The sequence below is a fragment of the Epargyreus clarus genome, unplaced genomic scaffold (genome assembly GCF_041222505.1).
Source record: "Epargyreus clarus isolate Ecla_fem2 unplaced genomic scaffold, WU_Ecla_fem_2.2 ptg000001l, whole genome shotgun sequence".
In the NCBI taxonomy this organism is placed as follows: Eukaryota; Metazoa; Arthropoda; class Insecta; order Lepidoptera; family Hesperiidae; genus Epargyreus; species Epargyreus clarus.
The window spans coordinates 14,557,030-14,583,682 of NW_027332209.1; the positions used below are offsets into that span (position 1 = coordinate 14,557,030).

At 34.4% G+C, this 26,653-nt stretch overlaps 2 protein-coding genes across 2 annotated transcripts in view; one reads left to right on the forward strand and one right to left on the reverse strand.

Annotated features, from left to right (window-relative positions):
• The first annotated feature begins 8,018 nt into the window (after window positions 1-8,018).
• LOC140757137 (dopamine D2-like receptor) overlaps window positions 8,019-26,653 on the forward strand; it is a 135,648-nt gene continuing 117,013 nt past the window's right edge. Inside the window, exon 1 of the mRNA XM_073092676.1 lies at window positions 8,019-8,537. Coding sequence (XP_072948777.1) covers window positions 8,019-8,537 — 519 coding nt within the window. The remainder of the gene's footprint in view (window positions 8,538-26,653) is intronic.
• LOC140757763 (uncharacterized) lies at window positions 18,208-24,695 on the reverse strand. Its single transcript, XM_073093640.1, has 2 exons — window positions 24,642-24,695; window positions 18,208-21,752 (listed from the first exon to the last, which is right to left on the reverse strand). The coding sequence occupies exons 1-2, from the start codon at window positions 24,693-24,695 to the stop codon at window positions 20,796-20,798; spliced, it is 1,011 nt and encodes a 336-aa protein (XP_072949741.1). The 3' UTR covers window positions 18,208-20,795.

The window sequence follows — 26,653 nt, forward strand, 5'->3', positions numbered from 1 at the left end:
AAGAGTGATAGAGGGTCGGGTGGGTAGACAGTGATCGTATTTGAAACTAGCGTAAGTAAGCGTCTTAATTCAGGCATACAATCAAATGTTAAGCATCTCTGATTTTTCAAAATTATGTGCGTATTAGAAATTTATTATATTATCATTTGATTTAAAGGTAAAGGAAAACTTCGCGAAGAATACTACATACTTGTGATTTCGTTTTAAATAAGTTCTCAAAGTAGTATTAATTCTAATTATTTACATCTAATTATGTATTATTCAAAAGGAGTATTAAGTAATAATCCGTATTTGGCCGGCGCGATGGACTAAATTGCGTAGCGGATTAGGTAGAAAATCTATTATTACATATTTTTCAACATTTTTTATCGGAAATGCGGCTAAAACAAACATGGTTTTCCAATTCTACTTTCGTAGGTTTATGTTTTAATTTTTTTATGTAATATTTTTTCTTCTATAAATATAGGTATAAGTAAATTTACACGTATCTTACAATTACGTTCTACCTTATCACGCACGTGTAATTTCACGTCACGTAACTGTACTTTACGCACAGAGCCATTCACGTGACATCTGTCGCGCAGCTCATTAATTACGTTCTTATTACGCGGCGCCCTATTCACTCATTCCCTTTATTAGCTGTAGGTTCAGGGTGTGATACGGAAGGTAGGATATGAAGAGGTTACTTCAATGGGGGATTGTTTACTGAAGGAGGGAAACATTTGTATTGTAGTTGTACTTCTTCGAAAGTAGTTCGAAAGTAGGTAAATGAGTTATTTTTATTCCAGTTCGTCGTCTCAAGGATATGACAGGAAGTTACACATTAAAACTGTATTCGTTGTTATATCCATTTTCCCCCGTGCAACGCGGACAGATTCTGTTATATTTATTGAATACCACAATAGGCACAACATTTTTTTTAATTTTTAATAATTGTTAACTTCCAAAAATCTACAATCTTTTTTAAAAACATAAGTTTTAAAAAGCTACGTAGAAGCGCTATTTCAAGTCAAAATAATCAAAATGTAAAAACGGTTACACCCAAAATATTTGCCATCATTTTTTTCGAGATATGGAAGAATGATCCAAATAGTACGGAAAACCATACTATCGGAACTATTTCAACAATATATCTAGCGCTTTCAGTATTCGTTTCGATGAACGTGACATAATACTATACTTAAAGCTAGGTTCATTCACGTGACGACATCTGTCACGGCGCTCATTAATTACGCTCTAATTACATGCCACCCTTTGATGCACGTTCATAATATATCACACTTCTAATTATCTTGATAAGCTCCGTTAGCTTAGTCTGGTAAAAGTGTAAAAAATCGGTCAATATTTTGAAGTATACATTTTGAATTGACACACTAAGAAGAGGAGAAGTGATAGTTATTTAGTACATTTTATGTAACTTTAAACTGTAAAACTGTAGAAAGTGTTACTAACATTTGAAGCTTTTAATAATAACCAATTATATTATTTAGCATATTTATAAATAATATATACATAACACTTATTTGCCGCAGTGTAGCATATTGATCTAACGCTGCCTGCTTTATCGATTGTTTTAAAACCGCTAATAAAGATTTCAACAAAGTTTAAAAAGTGCTTACAGAGCCTAATGGCTTAACGTGTCCTGCGATTTCCGCACGATGTTGTCCTGCAATAGCACCCGACATGGCTGATTTTTTTTTATCAATTCGTCGTCATCCCATTACTATCCCAATGCTGAACACAGGTCTTCTTCAGCGTCAGGGTGATTTAGGTTATAGTCAACGGCGCTGACCTAGAACAAATTGGTAGATTTTACACATCCTTGAGAACATTCTTTAGAACGCTCAAACTTGCAGGTTTTACTCGTGATGATCCTTCGCTGAAAAGTCAGAGGTGCATGCCTGGGATTTGAAGCTCGGACCCCCGAAAGAATTAATTTTTAAACACTAGCCTACAATTGCTTTAATCAGTTACGATCTCCATAACCTAAAAAACTGCGCTTCAAGCTTATTAAAAAAATCTCGGAATCAAAAATCTCTCATCTGTCAATCACAAAGGGGCTTAACATCAGCTCTTGCCCTTTAATCAATGCAGTAATACCATGACTATGCAGTATCCAAGTGATTAAAGCTAAACTGTGATGGATCAGGACCTTTGTGTGATTCCCCGAGCGAGAACTAATCCCATCGATCAGGCAATCCCTGATCACCCGCTAATTTATATCCGTCTGAGCTATGGATTTGTTAATGATTCATGTAACGATTGTAAAATTAAAGAAAATTAAATTTTGGACTTAAAATTTAAAACTAGACGGTAAATTAGAAAAAACAGAAGAACTCAATATATGTTGAATTGTAAAAAGTGTTATTTCTAATGAATTTATCCTTACTACAATCCAAGAGAATATTACTGTAAGTAATGTAACACATAATAGGTATAATATAGTACATTTACTTTTAGGACCCTTAAATAAATTCATTAAGTTTACATAAAAGAGTTTAAGAGTTAAATGGCTAGTTAAATAATGTTATACTATGAAACGGATGTTCATATAATTATTGATAGTATAATTGTATAATTTCCCATGGGAGCAATAGGCAATTAATCTCATCAATCTTACTTGATTTGTTAGTGATTACGGAATTAGTCACGTTTATCATTCAAGATCAAAATTGGTAGAACTACTTGTGGTTCGACTGATACTAAAGCAATTCAAGTGCAGAAAGTTTTATACCCTTTGCCTACATGAGACACATGGATCTCATTGACAAGTTATCAGGGTATTTTCTTAAAATATTTTTAACACCGAACAATAAATTCAGAGACATTGTTTTTTCGAGTGTTAAAATACTTATCAAATTTGATGATGATAAAAGCTCACTTTAATTTTTGAAGAAAGTACCTAACCAAAGTTTTATCACTAAAAAAATACTGTACAAAAGAAATGGAATCATGATGGCACGTCCGCACACTTGCGAAACATCAACAAACTGTTTCAAATTCAAACATGCGGATAGAGCATTTGAGTTGGTTTGTGTTGGTTTTCAAGTTCTTGAATGTTTTGAAACCTGAATGTATTATCGGTTTTTAGGATATCAAAGGGAAGTTGCCGCAATGCTTGCGACGTCTCCACACGTTTAAACATTTTTAAAGGTTTAGAGTTTGCAGCAAGTACCAAGCGTGTGGAGGCAGCATACAATTTTCAACAATCATAGCCACGTATACATCGTCTCCCCCGGTTTTACGTTCAATTTAATATTTTATTGTCTACGGGCCATTTTGTATTTCCGTTTGTTTGTTACGATCGCGAAGCATTGTATTGTTTCTTTTTTGTCATAAATGTTTTGTACAGGAAGTAACAGAATAATATTTGCTGTTTCTATTATATTTCTGAGTGTTACCAGGAATTGCTGATGTAAGCTAAGGCATGTATGCTGCTTCCTAGAAAGTGAAATGTGATATGAGCTTCTGTTGTAAAGATTGTTCTTTACATAAATTTATTGTTTTAAGAACATCGAGTATAATATACTTTCTCGGCTTTCTAAACAAAAATTACTTTACAAATAATGTCATAAGAGTAATTTTATAAATTACTCAAAAATAGATCAACATACTTTCTAGAAGGCAATCCTGAAAATGTCTTACGTTTTTGTTTATGTCCACGGCACCGACAACATAACTAGAGGTGTTGAGACTATTCGTTGAATCAAAATCACCTGAAAAACTCGCGTTTAAAAAGAATTCAATATGAATGTTGAGTTAGACCCTTGAACTGTTTCTTTCGAATCGTCGAGAGTTCTTGACATGAGCCTATCGGGACGAAACTTGGTACTGAAGAGGAAATTATGAGCAAAGGATAACGTTTTTAAAGCGCTTATAAAAAGGGCTAAAGCCTTTAGCAAAATTTTTCGCCCTTTTTAATTCTTAGATTCGATTTTTCGCATTAATACTTTTAGTTGCTTTAGTTCTTCTTCTTATATCACCGACTTTCTACATTAAGTTCTTAAATGTTAGGAATATTTAACCTTCTAGTAGCACAACAATATAAGAAGCGTAAACGACATTTTTTTTTAATTTTGTTTATTATATTGTTAGTTTAAAATATTTTCTATCTTCTTTTGCATAAACTAATATATACAAAAAGTCAGAGGCATACTATTAACAACTGATATTATAAAACGAATACTCAAAGATATTTATAAAGCTACATTGGAACGCCTCATAGCCAGAAAAATCGATTAAGCTATGACTATCATCCTATATACTGCAGTGATCTTCTGATTCATCTGTGTGCACTGTGGAGTATCAATGATCTAGCAAAAAAAAACATAAATAGTACCTACATTCAAGGTATTTATGGGGTCAAGAAACGAATAACAAAAAGTACAGACACTAACTGACCTGGTGCTGTAAAAATACTAGAATAGAATACCGAGCAGATAAGGGTACGAACCCTCGTATCCCTTCAACAGACACAACGATATTTTGATAGCTCTTGCCGTAGCCATAATTAAAATGTCATTACCACAAGGTCTTTTGAGAAAAAAGGCCTTTAAAGAGAAAAGAAAACAGCAGTGCAGTACATTGTTCCCTTAAAAACAAGATTAAGGGCAGGCGGTTATTTGAGAGCTAATTTATTTAAAGAAAATATTTTTGTGGCAGATAAACTTTTGCAAATTCGGACCCACGGCCGAACCCTTAGATAAATAGCGATACCTTTGAAACAAGGGTTAAATAACCAAAAACAACCAATAACATTATATTCCAATTGGGGATCGACGGGAAGAGTACTCCCATCTTTTAAATTCGTGTTATGAAATGATAAATGAATATAGCAGATTTAAACAATATGTTTAGTTTCTGTCACTGGAATATGATTTAAGATATGGCAAAGCGCCAGCAACACCAAATATATCTCTCGTGTTTTTTATCGCATGTTATCGCGCGCTCTCGATAGATTGACGGATAGATCGGTTTCATACATTTTTAGTGCTCAGTCCATTTCGTATTCGTTTGATGTGAAAATTTCGAATGTTTCAATTTTGACACTTGTGTTTGGCTTTACTTTTAGTTTATCGTTTAGTTATAAAATATTCATTTTTCATTTTGTTACCACTTTTTCGAATGCAAGGTTCTTTATCTTTTTTGAGTCGACAACAGTAGTAAATACACCTTTTCCACTTAATACAAGGTAGACTAGATTCTCGTTTACCTAAACCGTTTATCATAAAAGATCTTCAAGCATCCAAGCCTCCAAAAACGGCTGACAAAGAGTGTCATCGAGGTATCTATCAAACTTGAATAGCGTGCATTAGCATAACGCCATCTATCTACGCTGTGTGCAAACGGTAGTCTTGAATTATTCATGTTTTCCTGAAAAATAACAACTTGACACCACATAATAGGGGTACTCATAAGATTTTGTAGTGAGTTTAATGTTTCGATCCTTATTGTTTGCAATAAAATATGGTATACATGCGTTTATTGTGAATATATAACGTTCTAAATAAGGAAAAAGTACAGTGTAAATGAAATCGATCACAGATGTGTCGCCACCCTTGTGGACTAAGTAGGCCATTTTATGTATAAGTTAGCCGGCATCTTCACCCTTCCACTCAAATGCCGTGAAAGCTTCACTCTAGGAATTGTTGGAGTGATACCCCCTCGGTTGAACTATACTAGTTCTACCATTTTTCTAAACAAATAATACATATATAAATCTAATTTAATAATTTAGTGCCTAGAGATCAAACTTGGAACACGGTGTCAGACGGGAAAGTATGACAACTATCTCAATTGAATTTTCATGCTATTCCACAAATGTTGTATTAGTTGAATCAACTTCAAGTTAATCTCAATGGTATTCCTACCGTCAATTTAAATATTTTGCTCAGTTCTGAGCATAATATTATTAAGCTATCTACGTTATTGGTGCCATCCTAGTATTCTATCACTTAAGTGTAGAAAAGTAGTAAGTTTCGAAATAAAAAAATACTTATACTTAAACAACATACGATGCAGTACGATGCTTGGCGAGTCCTGCAGCCCAAACGGCTTGATGGATGTAAAAGGTGTCGTCGGATTTGTGAAAATTGAGCAAAATGACAGCCCATATAACTCTCACAATTTTTGATTGTCGGTTTTTTTTTGTAGGTCAATATTTTTGTACTTCTGTAGGTCAATATTTATTCGAAGTAAATACTTTACATTTTTTTAAATAAAAGGCTATGAACGTTTTCCAAGGTTAAATTTCGTTTATAGATAAAAGGCAGAAAAGGACGTTCCCTCATCCTATAACTTTAAGATTCAATATTCGTCTACACATTATTAGACAGGTGTAATTTAATTGAACCTAGCTTAATGTATTTAGGAAAGTAACGTCAAATTAATGTTCATAAAGTTCATCTACTAGTTCAAATTTAGTGTTACGAGGCAGACGTAACATTTACATAACAATGAAGACAAGTAACAAATTAGTAATTCTGTCATAATATAAACCTAGTCAGTATATTATAAAAATAAGTATATATGGGGTGAGTGTAGAAAGTGTCTTTGCAAGCAATTTATCAACATTTCAAAATAACAATAAGTTTTTACAAATAATCATAGATTGAGTGAAACTAGATAACATATTTAAAACAAATAAAATTTAAAACAAAAATAGCTTTAATGAATCTGATAACTGTAATAAAATTTATGCAACTATCACAGAAGTTATCGTAATATCAATCAAAATATCGTAAAATATCGTAATATTTAATTTTATATATATATTTTATAAAAGACCGTACTTGTCCGGAGACAATAGATCGCGCTCAACACTTGTAAGATTCCTTCCTTTGAAAAAAAATTAAAAATGTTCATGTTTAAGAATGACTACCCAACCCGTTATTTAATTATAGAACTTATCTAAAATTACCTCAATTTTATACCTTGAAAGAATTTGTTCACGGCCCTTAACTTTCATAAGCCCCTCAGGTTACCCATTAACAGTATTATCGGCCTCTTAAAAACTGTCAGTAAGGGTCTCCGAGACCCTATTAACGAAATTAAGAAGGCAATTAAAACATCCCCCTGTAATTAAGGTTATGGATGATTTATTATCTTCGGGACCATCTGACGAAAGCGCTGGTTGGTTATCAATCACTTTAAATTGACTTGTGAAATCAAAAAAAGGAATTCTCCGATAGATGTCTGTAATAATGTGAGAGATATTTTAGCTCCTGTGGCTTTGTGGTGATTGATGGATCGGCAACGCTATAATGGGCCCCTATTGAACTTTTATTTACGCACGGTTAAACAGTAAATTTTGCATAAAATTTGAAATATTTTTATTTTTAGCAATTTGTTTTGTTAGCTTTATTTGTTTATTTTGTGTATATCAATCTGTTATCCCTAATGACCTAAGTACGGATCTCATCTATTATTTGAGGCATTGGGCCACCATGTATGTGTTAACTAATAGGCTTGAAATCGAATGTGTGGAAAAATGTACAGCACACTGCACTCCGATGGAAATAGTAACAAAATCATCCAGTTTATGAAAATTCATGATTTTGTCTGATTATATGCAATTTAATTTATTACAATTAACCTCTCCTCAATTGGCTAGTAGTAAGCATTCCGCGACTCATTGAGCACGGTGCTCATTGCGGGTTTAAAAACTATAGTTATTATAATTCCTGTATGCAACTATTACTAAACGACTAAAATGTAAATTGATGTTCATTGTTATTTTAAAGACCACACGTCATAATTAATTTTAAAAGCAAACCACATTCAAATTCACCAATTTATATAATTCCAAATTACATGAAACTACGAAATAATAGGCTATGTATAGGCTAATTGTTTACTAGTTAGTGCATAATATAATGGAAATTATTTGTTTCAGACATGGAAACAAGAGAAATGAAGCTGATGAAGGAATGCCAAGAATCAAGGCGTTTCAAAAGAAATGAAACCAAATCACAAAATTGATTAAACCAAAAATGATTCCAAATCAGGTAGATAGAAGAATGGAGAACACAACCAAAGTGTCATACAATCACAATACCACATACAGTTCCATACATCTATACCCATCAAAAAGACCACCTGATAACATAGCAGATGAATTAAATACAAAAGATAAAAAAGATATATATAAGGATATAAGGAATGGTACAAAAGAAAGTGATTTCATGATGCTGGTCGAAGATTTCAGTGATTACTTCTACGGCAACGCTAGTCATGACGTGTTTAGTGGTCACAACGATACCCTAGACATATTGAACGATGTTTACACAAATTGTACTTTTAACGGGACATTTAACATATCGTGCTTTGTCCGATCTGATCCAATGCCGGAATATAATCTGTGGGCGTTATTGTTGTTGATATTTCCATTTTTTACACTTTTCGGGAATGTGTTAGTGATAATGAGTGTTGTGAGGGAAAGGACGCTACAAACGGTGACAAACTACTTCATAGTGAGCTTAGCGGTGGCTGACCTGCTAGTGGCAGTGGTGGTCATGCCGTTTGGAGTATATTACTTGGTGAGTCGTAGATTTATGTTATCTTTATTTATATTTGCTACTTATGAAACAATGAAAATATCACTAATAATGTTACTTATAGAATCAGTTAAATAAAATGCGCCTGGAATATAAATATAAAACACATTCCAATTTATTTTAGTTTAATCCGTACTAAGGTACTGTAGAAAAACATTAAAAAGCCTATTGCAGACCAATTATACTGGGATAAAGAGATTCCAGTTAATCTTTAAATCGAGTTCTGTTAATGTACTTTTAGTAAGTAACTTTTTATTTGTATTAGCTAATTATTTCTGCTTTTATTTAAAGCAGTGATATTTAAAATGAATCTGTTTATGTATCATGCTGACTTGATTTTATTTTAAAGAAACCTTTTCCAAAATTTTAAATATATTGTCTTTTCTTTTCTTGGCACGATTCTTAAACATTTTATATTGAAGAGACTAGCTAAGACCGGGTGTATCAACAACTAAGAAAACAACAGTTGCCAAAGTAAATTTATCAGCCTATAACTTTTAAGTGGAGCACAGACACTCTAGTAATAAGATTCTGGAAGCGGACGAAGTAGCAAGTTGGAATCCTCTCAGATTCCAACGTGGTCTGACCGCAGCCGCTTTCCAACTTAGCCTACTGTTTGGAACACTAACTCGGTTACAAACAAACTGACGATTCCAAAAGTGTCACTTGGATTTGAAATACTTAAGTGTTTTGAAAATAGCACGTCTAAGTTCCAACGTTGAATTCAGGTAGAGGTGAATCATTGGACAACTAGTTTAGAGTATAGTGAATACATTTATTTAAGTATCAGAACCAGTATACAACGATACATCCATGGATATTTTTAATAAATTCTTAATAGAACAAAAGTTCTAAACGAATCCAATCATAGGTACTTGTATGCAGGACACTATAAGGAAGAAATAGATTATAATGCTTCCTCGGTGTAATAATTTTTCAGGTCATAAATTGCATGAATTTAATAACTGGTAAAATACGGTGCACATGGCACCTTTTTCGATGTTCCAATTTGTCAGAAATTCAAAAGTTCTACTGGAATTATACACGCCGTCATAGCGCTCCTAGTGACAAATATTGATATCTACCAGCCATTTCTGGCTTCTCTCGGGATAAGCTGCCTCACTGAAACTCATCACCATTCCGTTGCTTTCTAGGCTAAATTCGACTGTGTATTGAAATTTATATCACAAATTTCGAGCTAAATAACACTGGATGGAACTGGAAATTGAGATAAACTGCCAAAGTGTGTAACCGTATCCCTGCTGACATAATTTTTGATGTTGAAAATTTTGAGTGCTATATTTGTTTTGTTTAACGTAACGAATATTCTGTGGAGAACAAACTGACACTTTGACGGTTTATTCATTATGACGGAAGTCAAAGTTGAAAGATTTCGAACGGAATTATTAACATCAAAGATACTTCGTGTTTTGAATTTCTGATTAGATTTACCTACAAAGCTCAAACGATTATATTAAATGGCTGCTTAGCCGTTTCTCGTTGTCAATCACTGGTCCTACAATAAAACAAAAAGGAACTTTCAGTATTTTAACATAAAAACAAATTGACGATGTCTAAGAAATATTTAATATTGTTGACCTTTGAGGTTTCATTGCATAATCAAGCCTTATTGGCTTCATGTACCGATAACATCGTCAAGCAGTTTGTCTTCTAATTGTGTTAGCTGGCTGATAAAAACTATTATATTTACACTACAATTTTATTTATAAAATCATTGTGTTGGTTGTCGAGTTATTGGAGTATATAAGAATTTATGTTTCATGTGATGTAATTCAATTTCAACTGATTCCTTAACCTTGCTTTTTATTCCGATTATTGGCTGATCACTCAAGAAAAAGTTCTCGATTAAAGCAATAAGTGTGCTCTGTGTACAACAATAAATTCCCATTTCTTTTCTATCCTATCAAATGCTCAAGTACCGAAATTCAATTCCTCAATCTTACTTACTCTTGTGATTGGAATCCAATCTTTCTCCACTTGACAACCGTTCTGTATTGTAAGGGAAAATTCGATGAAAAAAACGCCGCCTATATCCGAAAATAAGACATTAACAATAAAATAAGCTTTATACGCGTTTTTTTGTGCTAAGTCCACGCATGACAGGGTTTATGTTCCTTGTCCAGGTCCGATACAAGGAAACGCCGTAAAACTTTTAGGAGACTCATGAATTCGGTCGTGTCATAAAATATTCCTAATAAAATTATATTTGTCGAAAGATACCTCGGCCGTTGTTACATTTTTCGGACATTTTGCGTGTGAAGTCTCTTCATTGGTTTTATTGCGGTCGACCTCAGCTTCGGAATGTAGTGCGAAATTTAGTTTCGTATAATTCAGGTCTAGTGGTTTTATGTCTTCTTTTGTAAATCTTATTTTATTATTACGCAAAGGTTGAAAGGTCCTCATTCAGATTTCGTGATCTCATCCGTTGAACTCCTTTGTTATATTTTCTCATTTTTATAATGGATTCTCACTTCAACTGAGGTCACTTGCTTTTAGATGTATATTCTGAGGCGATGATTTAAATAAATTTATTATAACTCTGCTAGATATGTTTTTCTTTTGATTTTAAGAAAAAATATGGAGCTTGGCTCGTAAAATTATGGGTTTTGCAAAGTAAGTAGCTTACTTTTTCATAACATTACTTTGAAATACATTCCAAATATTTCGTTAATCACAGTCTAATGATATTTAACAATAAAATCTTTATATATATATATTTCTTATGTGCGTGTGTATGTGTATGTACGTGTAATGGTTTAGATTCACAATTTAGTCCGTGGGAAAAGGTTTTTTTAAATTAATTTTTAATTAGTAAGTAGTTGTTGATTTTGGAATGTTTCACATTGGATTCGACAGACTTCGCTACCATCGCAGTTTCAAATATTAAATAAGAATCTATTTTAATGATAGTTTTTCCCAACAGCCTCTATTTATTTTTTATTCCACTAAGTGATAAGGGTTGTTCATCCTTAACATTTTTTATTTACATGGCAACACAACGTTTGCCGGGTCAGCTAGTCAATTATAAAAATAAAGATGACATAGATCATCTCATCTTATACAATAACCTTCATACCTAAGTTTGATCTAAAACTTTTGCCTACCAAAGACATTTAAAATTTATTCATAGTCGACGTCCTCAACGATCATTTTTAGGTTAAATTAGGATAGATAAGTCCCATTCCAATCACCTCGCAAAGTGACATATAGCCAATACATTGCACGAAGCGCCGTCAACAGCCTAATATGACAACACCGCAATGAATTCCGCGGTTGACCGACGGACATGTCGGTACAGTCCGTACGTAGATCTCTAAATATATCTACAGATTAAACTCCACAGCGGCAGTGATAGCTTAGTGCTGTGAATAAGAGACGTGATAGCGTAGTGATATGAATAAGAATAGTCATAGTAGTACAAGTATGAATAAGAATAGCGATAGTGTAGTTGTCGTCAACCTGTTATTTTCCCACTGCTGGGCATGGGTATCCTTTCAAAGTGAGAGGTATTTAAGCCATACTCTACCACGCTGTATAATAATGATACCTTAGTAATATAAATAAGAGTCGTGATAATTTGGTTGTTCGAATAAAGAATTCGGGATTCAAATCCCGCAAATCTAATTCTTAGAAATTTCGTGACAAGTTAACAGCACCGTGAGGAAATGTATATGCCTCAGACTTTTAATAAAGTTCCCAAAGGTTTGAGAATTATACCAATCTGCACTTGGCCAGTCGCATATCACTTAAACCTTCTCATTCTGAGAGGAGACCCGTACAAACATGTCCAGCAATGGGATTATGAAAAGTTTATGATGAAATTCAACTTTACTAAAATCCTTTACAATCCATTTTCATTACTTGATCCACCCTTAATTTTGTGGGCAAGCTAAATTGTTCTGTATGTGTCAGATATGAGGCTTATTTTTATTTGTGGGGCAAATTATACTAGGGATGTTATATATGTGTTTGATATGGACGCGGATTTATTAAAAATATTATATCGTTTTCAGATACGGTAACAGATATGGAATTATTTCGGGTTAGATAGTTTCGGTAACGGATATAAGATTTTAAAGAAAATGATAAGGTAAAGGAAAAAAAGATAATTATTGAATTTTATCTGTAAAGTAATTGTATAACGTCTGCTTGGTCGGGCAACAAATTTTCATATACGAGTAAGTGTCTCTTCTAGTGTCTCTGTGTACACAATTTAAGCCCGTGATAATAATCAATATATTCAATTTTTACCTATCAAAGATCAAAATTGACTTAATTTTGGTACTCGTATGAAGAAATTGTTAAATGGGCATTAGACGCCCTTGTCCGAAAGTATTCGAAACTTATATATCGAATTTCGCGTTTTCGGATATATTTTTACTTCGGATATCCGATAGTTTCGGTTACGGTAACAGAGCTCAGCATCCCTGCACTATCCCGTAAATCAATGTCGCGAGATTAAACTTTATGGCCTTAGAGTGTGGTTGGTTTTTGCATGTTGAATTTGTTTCGTAGATAATAAATTGTGTTTCGGCGAAATGTTTTTGTTGTATAGAAATAATCCTTTACATATTCTAAGTAGAAAAGCTATCATATTCATATAATGTGCCCTCTGTAAGATTTTTAATCAAGCGATGGGAAAAAATATCTGATAGTTACTGGGTTATATCTATCTTAGAAATATCTGTACATATGTATATAGATCCTCGATATTTTCTGGATTGACCGTGATTTTCAATTAACCAAGTTAAGCAAAGTCGGTAAAAGTTGGATGGGTGACCGCAAGTGGCTAAATGCGCGCACCAAATACTTCCGTGCTTTGGTACGTTAGACCGCATCAGAGGCCACTAACTAGTTCTCCAGGCCTTCGTCAGCTATGTGGAGACCGAGTCATTAACGAGCGGACATTATGTTACCATAAAAAAAAACTATATAAGAAAGTTTTAAAAAATAAGCTTTTTAGTAACATCATTTTTGTTTTGGTACTCTTCTTAAATAAGACTTTCATTTGATATGGAATCCATAGTAGGGCATCCGCCATATTGGAATAAAAATGATGTCACTAAACTAATCATACTTTGTTATACATAACCAACATAATAAATATATGCAAAATTTCAGCTTTAATCGGTTAGGGTTAACTGGTTTATAATCTGAAGATGGTAGAAACTTTTGTGGTTCGACTCCGGCGGCATCACCGCCACACCTATATCTGCCTAATAACAGCAGTGTTAGGCGCTGCTGTGTTCCGGTTTGAAGGGTGTGGTAAGGGGACATACTTTTCCGAGGTGTTCCAACTTAGTCCTCAAGGGTAGCGGCGCATCTGTGGCCGACTTCAGATAGGAATATTTAATCCTATCTGGGGTTGATTACAGATGTCCATGGGCGACAGTAGCCACTTACCATCAGGTGGACTGCATGTTCGTCTGCTACTCCTATATTATATAAAAAACAGCTGCAAGATTTGACCCTCACATCCATACAAACTAACACAGCAAGTTAAATAAATACTTGTTATAACAAGTACAATATTCTAGCAATCACAACACGAGAATTCCCGCTAGCATTTCGTGGAGCATCTATAAACAGTATAAACTTAGATAAGTAATGTGTTTTGTTTATTTCCAAATGGTGGAGTTGGTTTACTGCTACACAAGTTTGCAGATTACCATCAAACTCTAAATAACTTCACCGCAGAACAACTAGAGCTACTGAAGCAGTAACTGCTCTAAGGTCAAGGAAACTCGAGTAATTAACTAGTCTTGCTAATCTTTAGATATGTAGAATCTCTATTGCGAGTTATAGAGTTGGTTTATTAAGGCATCCATTCGGTTTTTTGTTATTTAGTTATATACGTGGCGGATATTTTGAAGGTGGTAGAACCCTTTGTGGTTCGGCTCCGGCGGTATCAATATCTAATCCTATCTGGGGTTGATTACAGTTGTCCATGGGCGGCAGTAGCCACTTACTATCAGGTGGACTGTATGCTCGTCTGCTACTCATATATTTTAAAAAAAATGTGGTAAACAGTCATGCGTAATTGTTAGAACCCGCTGTGGTTTGATCTTGGCCGATCTCAAGTAGGAAAGTAACTTTATCTTGAGCTGATACCAGGTGGCCATGGACGGCAGTAGCCACTTACAGGCGGACTGCATGCAAGTTTGCTATTTCAATAAAAAAATGTTATATCGACGTTCCTTAAAAAATAAATAAATAACACTTTTTCCGACTGCACGCTGATTGTCTAATTTCATGCAAATTTCTTTTACCGCTAAAACAATTGTACTGTTCCACCTCGGGAAAACAATTCTTTGTTAAAAGAAAATTTTGTACAAAATCTCAAATCTTCTGTTATAACGCCTTATCTTTAATGTCTTAAACTCCTTAAACCCGGTTATGACCTTTTCAACGCCGGAACTTGGTTAATAATGAGTACGGACACAAAATAATTAATTTGCTGGTTAAATACTTAAGTTTAAACTTTGTACTTACCGAAGTTTGCGGCGTCTGAGTTATTAGTGCTGACAATCTAAGGTCATCATAAAAAGGATTTTTATTTCGTTTTATTTATATTGTTTGTAAAAAATAAACTTTTAAAGTCCATAAAAGACTAAATGACTAACTGAACTGACCTTCAGTTTTCGCTCCCCCCACACCATGAAGTGTTTTTGACGGTATGCGACCACACATACCGCCGTCCTTCACGGGGTCGCTTGCTGGACGATTCGAGCTCCCACTCTTGCCGCCCGCAACCCCGGAATGCCCCTTTTAATCGCCTCCTACGACAGGCAGGGGATACCGTAGCCCTATTCTATTCCCGGAACTACAAGGACAACTGAACTGACCTACGTAATGGGCATCTTAGTGCTTTCGAGTGGCAACGCATTAGGGATTAGTTTAAGGTTGATTCCTGTTCTATATGAAGTTAATTACACATTCCAATAGACGGCAGTTAACACAAAGCATTAGATGGATTGCATCCTTGATTATTATTTCAATTATTAAAAAAAAAAATTAAAATAAAATTATTTTTAGTGCAGCCATATAGCATTCTACTACGTTCTTGTTTTTGACGTAAGTGTGGTGTGGTTTGACCTTTTCGACGCATTTTATCTTCATTTTATTTTAACAGGAGTAGAAACGCTTCGGTGATCGATTTCAGATAGTACTACCACAGTATAAGGATATACAGTAATTTAACTCGGCCCTGTCCTTGAATTAGATACCTACGGTTGCGCTGGGCACGGTAACGCGTTAGGGCTGCCTGCCTACAGTTTTTTAATTACATCTGCATACTTGACTTTCTTTTTAATTTTTTGATTGTAAATGTTGTATTTTTTTATTTAAACAAATGAATGCTATAGTTAATTATATAGAAAGTGTTGAATGAAAATGCATGTTATGTTTTTTAATATGTATATATTACGTAATAAAAACTATTCTTATAATTGGGTACTTGACAGTTACAACAATAAAATATGAAATATGTTCGACATGATAGCTTATAAATTAACATTAATTATGCAAAATTTAGTTTAAATATTTAATACAATATTTAATAATAATTTTAATTAGAGATGCGCCGAATAGTGGTTTCACCGAATAACCGAATACCGAATATTATTCGGTTTAACTTTCACCGAACTGGATATTCGGCCGAATGATTCGGTTTACCAATTCATTGTTTTGCCGCGTAAACAGGTTCTAATATTTCTTTTATAGTGTCCATTATTGTCAATTTGCCAGTTACCTGTGTTCATTAAATCTTTGATTTAAGTTGTAAAAAGAAATACTGATTTGAGGTTTAAAATAAATGTTAACTATACTAACTTTAGAATCTATACAAATAATTAAAATTTAAGTGTCTGTTTGTAATGTCAAAATAACAACATTTTACTAAGACCATATAACATAAAAGGAAAATATAAAATATACGGTACTTATAACGAAAAAAAAAAAATATTTCAAATTTGGTTTGTTCCGGCTAATCTTTAAAATGGCTGTACTGATTTTGATGGGACTTTCACTGGCAATTAGCTGATGTTATAGACAGTAACATAGGCTACATTAATTTTGGAAAAAGAATTAGGGATAAGCGCAAAAAAGTTAAATCCCATGAAAACTTCAGAGTATTTACACTTTATGTTCTTTTAAGGTTATCAAATATGTTCTTTTAAGGTTTCAAAATAAATGTTGATTTGAAGTTTAATTGCTTTATGTTATTAAATTATCATAGGATTTCTTTGACTTAAAATATAACATAAATCTTACATAAGAAGTTTTGTGTTTTAGTTATGTACCGTGTCGTGTATACACGAAAGTAGACATACCTACTCGAACCGAATATATTCGGCACCAAAACCGAATAATTCGGCCGAATACAAATACCAAAAAAGATGCCGAATACGCCGAAAACCGAATACCAAACGAATATTCGGCGCATCTCTAATTATAATCTATACTCCGATTCATAATTGGGTGTCCAAAATGTAAACAAAGGTGTCAAGAAAATACCTTTAAATAAATAACAAACCTATCAAGAAAATACCTTTCAAATGGTAGTTTCTTATTTTTGACGATCTTAAAATAATACAACAATAATAAAATATTGATCTAAATAAATTAAGATCAATTCTCATTTTCTAATATTTATGTTACCTCATTCAGAATAGTCCCTCGGCGGCATATCGCGCGAACAAACGGGTGCCGAAAGGCCGCTAAGCCACGCCCTCAGACTTTGTTGCGCCGCGCGACGACGAATAAATACGACGCGTGCGTTGTGCAAGCAAGCCCTTCGTTTATCAACAGTTTCGAGTTTTATTTTGCGCGGGAATAATAAAAGTTGTAAATTGGTCGAAGAAATAGTTTTATTCTATTAATTCAGAAGAAGGATAACCTCAAATAACAAGCTCTGACACCTGTCTACTGAACCAAAATTACAACAATCATACGTATTTTTTTAAAATATCAAATGTATTAATTTTTATTTTATTTATTTATTTATTCGGGACTACCAACATAAGATACAGCAGTGACTATCATATACAGTACAATCATATCTATTATCTTATTGGGTAACTGTTCTTACTATGACAGGTAATCACAACATGCGTTGAATGTATATACATACTTAAAATTACTATTAAACTATTAAACTATGTAGCTATAACTAATAACATTAAAATAAAAATAAATATAGGTACGTCAAAAATTTGGAACTTTTTTGAGCTTGGCTAAATAGGTGGAGAAACCATCGTGGTGTACATCGAGGTCTAAGATCTTCGTAGCTAGTTTATTATACAGACGGGCCACGCGGACCATCGGTGCATAACGACCGAGATTAGACCTGAACTGCTTAATGTGGAATAAACTGCATGGTTTTCTGGGTATCCTGGCGGGAACGTTGTATTGCAATCTTTTTAAAAGTGACGGACAATCGATAGCACCATTTATCAACTTATACAAGAATAGTAAATCTAATTGAGCTCGTCGTGTTGATAACTCCTGCAGATTAAAATATTTTAGTCTCTCTTTATATGTTTTTATAATTCTTGGTACTTTAAAACGGTACGTCAAGATACGAGAAAATTTCTTTTGAACCCGTTCGATTCTATTTCCGTATATATTATAATTAGGGCACCATACAATACTACCATATTCAAGCTTGTTTCGCACATAGCTATTGTATAGCTGGATAACAGCAGCTGGTTTTTTAAAACTTTTTGTGCATCTCAGAATAAAACCCAGTGCTTTATATGCATCAGTTGCAATCTTATCGATGTGATTCGAAAAACTGAGTTTACTGTCAATAAGTATACCAAGATCGCGTATAGTAGAAACCTCTTCAAGTTTATTATTGGCTATGTAATATGTCGTTTGTAACTTATTTCTTTTTCTGGTGAACTTTATATGATGACATTTTGAGCTATTCAGATTCATTTTGTTTTTATTGCACCAGTCGTGAATATTATTTATATCTTCCTGTAAGTATATTGCGTCCGTAGTATTTAAAATGGGTTTTAATAATTTTAAATCATCTGCAAATAAATAGACCTTGCTGTGTTTCACTACATTAGTTATATCATTGATAAAAACATTGAAGAATAGAGGTCCCAATATGGAGCCTTGCGGAACTCCAGAGGATGCCGAGAAAGTTCGAGATTGTTTACCATGCACTACAACTCTAGATAGGCGATTGTTAAGGTAAGATTTACACCATTCTAGAACTGAACCTGTTATTCCAAAAGCATATAATTTTTTTATCAGAATGCCATGATTTACTTTATCGAACGCTTTAGAAAAATCGGTATAGATTGCATCCGCTTGTGTATTTTGATCCACAACTTCTTTGACGTCTGATGTAAAAAGTGCCAAATTTGTGATGGTTGATCTCTTGATCATGAAGCCATGTTGTTTTGCTGTAATGTACTTTTGGATGTGATTATACATGACAGTGTGCACCATTGACTCAAATAACTTTGATACTGCTGATATTATGGATATTGGTCTGTAATTAGTTACACATTCTCTCTTACCGTTTTTGAACAATGGCACTACCCTTGCTTCTTTCCATTTTTCAGGAAATATGCTTGATTGAAGAGATCGGTTAAACAATATAGTTAGTGGATGAGCTAAAGTGTCGGCACAGTTTACGAGAAGGAGTGGGTGTATATTATCTGGTCCCATACCCTTTCGAATGTCCAGTTTTTTCAACTTTCTTTTCACTTCCTCGGACGTGAAATGAAATGCCGGTAATATGTTCTGAGTTTCATTATACAGCCCAAAAACATGATTTGTATTTTGCTCGTCGTCATTATCTTCTTCATATACCGACGAAAAATGAGTCGCAAACATGTTCGAAATAACTTCGATATCAGATGACGTGTTGTCGGTTAATGTCATACTGCTTGGCATCGATGAAGAGTTGCGTCGCAGATTCTTTACATATGTCCAGAACTTCTTAGGATTTTGTAATAATGTATTCTCTATTTCGTCAATATATTTATTATAGCATTCTTTAATAAGTCTGGTGCAGTCATTTCTTAAATAATCAAATTCTATTTCGTCCAATGGGTTTTTGTACTTTTTAATTTTTTTGTGGTATTTATTTTTTTGTTTCATTAAATATATTAGATGCGATGAATACCAGATCGGGTAAGAGCTGCTTCTAGAAACAGTCATCGGAACATGAAGTCTAATTGCTTGTTGTAAGATATCATAGAATTTTGTCACCATTTCATTTACATCAACACATAACCTAAATTCGTTAACCCAAGATATAGTGCTAAGATATTCCTTAATTGCTGTATAATCTCCTTTATAAAAATTAGGTCTAGAGCACTTTGGCATTATTTTACTTTCTTTTGTTATATTCATTTTTATGTCTAGAGCCGGATGAAATTTATCTATTTTTCTTATTGGATTTGGACACTCGGTGATTTCTATGACCTCTTGGTTGCATAGAATTAGGTCTAGTATTTTATTTTGGTTATTGCTAACAGTATTAAATTGTTTCAGCTCATGTAGCGTTATAAAATCTACAAATTTACACAACAGATTACGGTTCATATACTCAGATGGCACTACACTTTTATGATGTTCAGCGTTGATCTGTTGCCAAGTTATTGCGCTCATGTTAAAATCTCCAGCGATCATTGTATAACTGTAATCATTACAAGATTCCAATATTTGATTGGCTTTGTCCAGAAAGATTTTAAGACTGGTTTTTGTCACAGGTGGCGGCAAATAGACTGCACATAATCTTATGGTTGTTGGACTCTTACCTGATTGGGTGGAAGTAGATGCGGTGGTTACTGTTACCCAAATATCCTCGCATTCGCTTTCCCATTCTGTTTCTCGCTTTGATACCAGTTGGGTAGATACAGCTATCAGCACACCTCCCCCTCTCACTGAATCAGATAAAGTGGAAGTCTCGCGATCCCGCCTGTATATAACATAGTCATTTTCAAAGAGTTCTGCATCAAAGCATCCACTATTTAGCCATGTCTCTGTAAATATATAAATATCGTAGTCATTATTAATTATTTCTTGACGTACCTCTAATGCGTTTGAATTTAACCCTCGTACATTTTGATAGTAAATCTTTATTTGATTTGTTAACATAAACAGGAAAAAGTAGAAGAGAAATAAAAAAAAAAAATTAAAATCGCTACAATAATTAACAATAATAATAATAAAACAGTTAATCGTGATATAAAACTAATTTAGGTGAGATAGTTCTTGTATACTTTTAATTAATTTATATTCGGATGTATCAGTTTTCCGCATGAAGATTCTTCCCCCTTTTACCCAGACAAATTTATAGCTGAGCTCCTTCGCCTTGATTCGTGCAGCTGCGTGAATAGCTTTTTGAGTGGGTGAAAGATGCTCCACAACAAAGACTGGCTTCTTGGCGCCGCTGATACCAATATGAGTTGTGTTAAGTTTGTCTGTTACACTATTCGCTTTCTTATTAAATCTGAGGGCAGCTGCTAAAAATTCGTCTCGTACTCTAGGTGAGCTGAGTTTTATAATAACAGACCGGGGACGTTGGGTATCGTTGTTGATTTTAGCGACTCTTGTGCACACGTGAATGTCTGATTCGTTCAATTTATAATTTGTGATGTTTGCAATTTGTTTCGCAATAGTTACAAGATTTTCTGACTTGTGTTCGGGGATGTTCTGTATTTCTATGTTACAAGCACGAGAATGCTGTTCCATGCGTGCTATTCTGGAAGTAAGCTCTGTAACTGTCGATCGTAGAGATGTGTTTTCAGACTCTAACTGACCAATTTTAGATGACGTCGTTTCCAAGTCGCTTTTTATAATATCCTGTTGCTTTTCAATATCTGACACGGAATCTGATACTCGTTTGAAGCTGTTCAAGAGATCTTTAATTTTTTCATCAAACTGGTGCAATAAGTGGTTTTTAAAACTTAGCAGTACACTTTCTAACTCTTCTCTAACAATAAGTCTAACGGATTCCAATTGTACATCGGCCGTTGAGCTTTTATCAGTCTGGCCTCCCCTTCTAGAATTTACATTTAGCAATCGTTCGTCTTGTTCCACTAATTGCTGATTTAAAGCTCTAGCTGGCGTGTTGGTGTTGTCCGATTTCGGCAGCTTACTACGACAGCGAGGGCAAGACCACTTCGCTTTATATTCTTCAGAAAGGTCCTTCAAATGCCTTATTTATGTTGATACAGCTCAGATGATATTTGTATTTGCAAGTTTGGCAACTTAGTGTATTTGGAGAAGATGTCAAACGTTCACAACATCCAAATTTAATTTTCGCCTGCGACATAATAATACTTGCACTAAATAGAGTACTAAACGAAGCACGGTGGCAAGTGCGCTTACTCGTCTCAACGCAGCACGGCAACAAGTGATGACTCACCGCAAGCGCTGGGATTTGTTGCACTCGACTCGCTATCGGTGTCCGTTAGTTAATAACTTTGATTTTAAAACACTAAAAACTGTTTATTACACACGAGTTTTCGAAAAACTGATTGTACCAACACTTAGGTCGTCTTGTTTACTATCCGATGATATATAGATTAACACGGATCGGCTACTTTATACTGCTATTTATGTAATATTTTTACGGAGCGCAAAGAAACAGGTATGCATCTAACTTACGTCGCGCGTCGTCCTCCTCCTCGTCCTCGTTAATTAAAAACTAATCTAATTTAGTAGTAGTAGTACCTAGTAGATTAAGTATCTAGTATTAACATAAAAATCATTGTAATTGTCTTACCTTTCGGAGTTTCCAGGCAGTTTAAAAAATGTTATATCTGGATGTGTTATTGACGAATTGAAGCAACCAAAAACAACACAATATAATCTATAACTTTTCTTCGCCATATTATTCTTGAAACAACAAAATATCTTACAAAACCGTCACATCACCCGCTCGTCACCGTGGCACATTCACGACACTGCGTGTACCGAGTGTTTACTTACCTCGAGGCGAGTAGGCGTGGCTTGCGTTTCGTGCGTTTGTATGAAGATAAAATACTGTATATCCTTATACTGTGGTACTACTCATCTCATCCTATTACGCATAAAATCGTTTACAATATCCATGGGAAGCTGTGACCTATTGCTGCGCTAATTTGCTAAGTACTTCCATCTATTAGACAAAATAAATCTACAGCTACTAAAAATACTAAAACTACTTTACTAGCAAGGATCAGTGAAGGAAAATCCGGTATTAGCTGTTAAAATATATTCTCCGCTCCATTATTGCACCTTCTGTAGACTTACTGCAAACTGCAGGCACTTAGCTGATTGAGTTATCGCTTTTGAAAAACTACTAGAACTTTGAATTGGAATTTCGAAGCTAATTTATTTAAAATATGCGTTATCTAACAGTGTTTTTGTAAAAATGTGGTATAAAGAGATCGGATAGTATGATGTGATTTTACTTTAATTAATAACATTTAAATACGAATTTTCAAAACCGTTCTGATATTAGTCGGAACCAAATCTTTCATCATCTTCATCAACCTGTCACTATTCCATTTCTGGGCACGGTTTTCTTCTCAGAATTAGAAGGATTAAGCCGTAGTCCACCGCGCTGGTGTACGAATTGGTAGACTTCACATACCTTTAAGAACTTTTTTGTAAAGAACTTTAAAGCATGCAGGTTTCTTCACGATGGTTTCCTTAACGATTGCTTTAATCGTTTGAAATAATCAAAGGGTTTTGAACCTCGGACCACTCGATTGAAAGGCCGCGTCTCAACCACTAGGCTATAACCACTCCCCAAAAACCAAAACCATAAGTAAACCAAATAGTAAACCATAAGTAAACCATACATAAGTGTTTCGAAAAATTCTTAATGTTAAACTTATCTAACTGAGATTATACGATGCTGACAGAGCGAAGCATTAAATATCTAGGTCCCGTAAGCCCTCGGGCCTCTTGCACCGGTAATTACGTTTCCTGTCGCCGCTACAGCCTGGGAATATGTTGCGACTTTCAAATATGTTAACATGCAAATAAATTGTATGTTTTTTGCACATTTGCAGACGCTGTTGATGTGTATAGAGTTTCGGTAATCAGTTATCATGTAAATTATGTGTTTAGCTTACTGGTCTGGATTCGAGTAATTGTATAGTTAGCTTTTTTGGTGCTATAAAAAGCTTTTAAGAAATTTTTTTTAATGTCGAATTTAGTTCTATTTATTTTTTTGTTTTTCTTCTTATAATATTGAAGTTAATATTTAAAGTTTAGTGAAACAGATCCGAAAAATATACTAAACATGTCATACTATGTAATCATACTATAAGAATGATAAATTATATAAACAACGGCATATTTGGATAACAATTTCCACACAATATATTTGTATAGATTCATACAAATTTCATATTCATATTGGTTTGTATGTTTGTATTGTATGGACAACAAATGCATTACATTAAAATACAATGTAAAATACTAGTAATACGAGCTAGTAAAAGCGAGGGATTTCAATCGGGCTTTCAAAGTCCGTTCATTAGGGAACTAATGAAAACAATTAATTCTTTTACAAAACGTGTGAAAAACTTAAACGATTGCCAGTACTTAAGTATTCGATGTTGAATGAAGAGTTAGGAACGGCATTGAAACGCAAATTGCACGCAAAGTTGTTTCTCAAAGTTACATTTTTTTTTATAATATAGGAGTAGCAGACGAGCATGCAGTCCACCTGATGGTAAATGGCTACTGCCGCCCATGGACATCTGTAATCAAGCCCAGATAGGATTAGATGTTCCCACCTGAGGTCGACCACAGATGCGCCGCTACCCCTGAGGACTAAGCTGGAACCCCTCGGAAAAGTCATTCTCCCTTACCACACAATTCAAACCGGAACACAGCAGCGCCTAACACTGCTGTTATTATTATAATTTGTACAGTTATTTGTTCTCATTTTTGCTTTACTTATAAAAATATATTATCTACCTTTATAACATCATTTTTGCTTTCCTTAATTGTCAAATTCCAAACTGTGTGAAGTGTGAAGTCCACTAATCCGCATTTCTATCCATCTTTACCGATTATAGCGTAAATCCCTAATACCAAGAGGAGTCCCGTGCACAGCAGCAGCATCTGACAGTAATTCGTTGACGACATTCGGGTCTACGGGAATACCAGTTAAAACCAAAATGCATCGATAGCAACAATCACTCGTAATGTACTTTAAAATGCCTTAGGGTGGGTTGCACCGAAGGCTCGTTTACAGTTTGTGTTAAAGTCTAAATATATATAACTCAAAGGTGACTGACTGACATAGTGATCTATCAACGCACAGCCCAAACCACTGGACGGTTCGGGCTGAAATTTAGCATGCAGGTAGATGTTATGACGTAGGCATTCGCTAAGAAAGGATTCTGATCAATTCTACCCCCAAGGGGATAAAATAGGGGATGAAAATATTACTTCGTAACGCGAGCGAAGCCGCAGACAAAAGCTCGTTATACTATAAAAATAACATGACGATAGCGATGGTAATTGTCATTAACGTATTTTATGTAGCTGTAACCACAATTTTTAGTCGCCATTGATACATTCGGAAGTTTAGAAAAACAATTACTTTAACCGACCGAAATCGATCGTTATACGTTGTGTTCGCTTTACGTCATGTTAGCCTTATTTAGAATGATGCAACTAATGAATTAGTTAACCGTAGATTTGACGGCTGGTAAGGCTTTTGTTAATATTAAAGTTACATGGTGCAACCCACCAGAGTTACTGATCTAACCGAAGCGATAAATCGGATGCAGATCCGAGGCGATACGAGGCGATAAATAGGGGCAGTCATTTCCATTTCTAACCGGAACTCGGGGTGGCTTTGGCGTGCGGGTTAAGTGTTGAGGGCGAACCGGGTAATTTAGTTGTTTCTATTATACTTACTGGCTTGTCTATTATTATAATTAATTATTATGGGCACGTAAGAAGAACATTTTGACGTTATGAAGGCGAAGTGGGTAGCTAGTTAAGCGTATATAAGTAGAGGGCTTAAGGAAACGCCCATTTGATATAGGCGAGAAAAGAAAAAATCATCAAAAAGAATAATGTGTTTGGTTTTTCACTGATAGCCTGTAATTATTTACGACAACCACCTTATCATAGGATGATAATTTTCAGATCCCAGACCACCTTTTCTACGCGGCCTCGATTGCGCTAATGCTTTCAGAATTTCAGACACCTCCCTTAGCAAAATTATAGATATGCTCACGGCTTTCCAGAAAGTTTTAGCGTTACATAGACATAATTTTTTTTTTATAATATAGGAGTAGCGGGCAGGCATGCAGTCCACCTGATGGTAAGTGGCTACTGCCGCCCATGGACATCTGTAATCAACCCCAGATACTATTCGATATTCCTACCTGAGGTCGGCCACGGATGTGCCGCTACCCCTGAGGACTAAGCTGGAACGATTATACATATCTGAAGTTATACAATTTGAAATATTTACAAAATAATAGCTATAAATTAATATAATATTATATCGATTGATTCCTAGAAGATAATAATTAATTAATAGATACAATTTTTCTACTGTCAATATAACGTTATTTTATTTATCTTTTAAAATCTATTATTTAAAAAAAATACAATACATATGAATATATACGCAAAATGAACACATAATTCCGTAAATAATTACTGGCACACATTTGAATTCTGCAAGAGAAGCAAAACGTGATCATGTGTGAAAACAATTTATAATCTGCTTACGTTTGCCTCGGTGTGTAAACAATTTGCGCGGGAATTTATTCACTACCTGTTTTTATTTTGAAAGTACTAAATCAGTGGTATTTTTCTGCGACCTTTTTTGTGTGTAAAGTCGATCGAGGATACTATTTTATTTACGATTTTATGATTAATTAGTTTCATTCTTATTATAACTAGTGTACATAGACCGTTCTTATTAATTAAATAAATAAATACCTTGAAGACTAAGTAGGACCGTCGGTCTGTCATGTGTCCCTCTACCATACCTCTTGAACCTTAAGGAGCCGGAAAGTGCCGGAAGGTGCCGGGTTCAATCCCCGACAATGATGATGTAACGATGTTCACTGACGTCA

What these genes read in the sequence shown, in the direction of transcription:
- LOC140757763 (XM_073093640.1), bottom strand. Translation starts at nt 24,695, where the DNA reads ATGTCGTCAACGAATTACTGTCAGATGCTGCTGCTGTGCACGGGACTC. An exon ending in TGTGCACGGGACTCCTCTTG is followed by an intron (nt 21,753 to 24,641) that starts GTATTAGGGATT and finishes AGGCATTTGAAG; the next exon opens with GACCTTTCTGAAGAATATAA.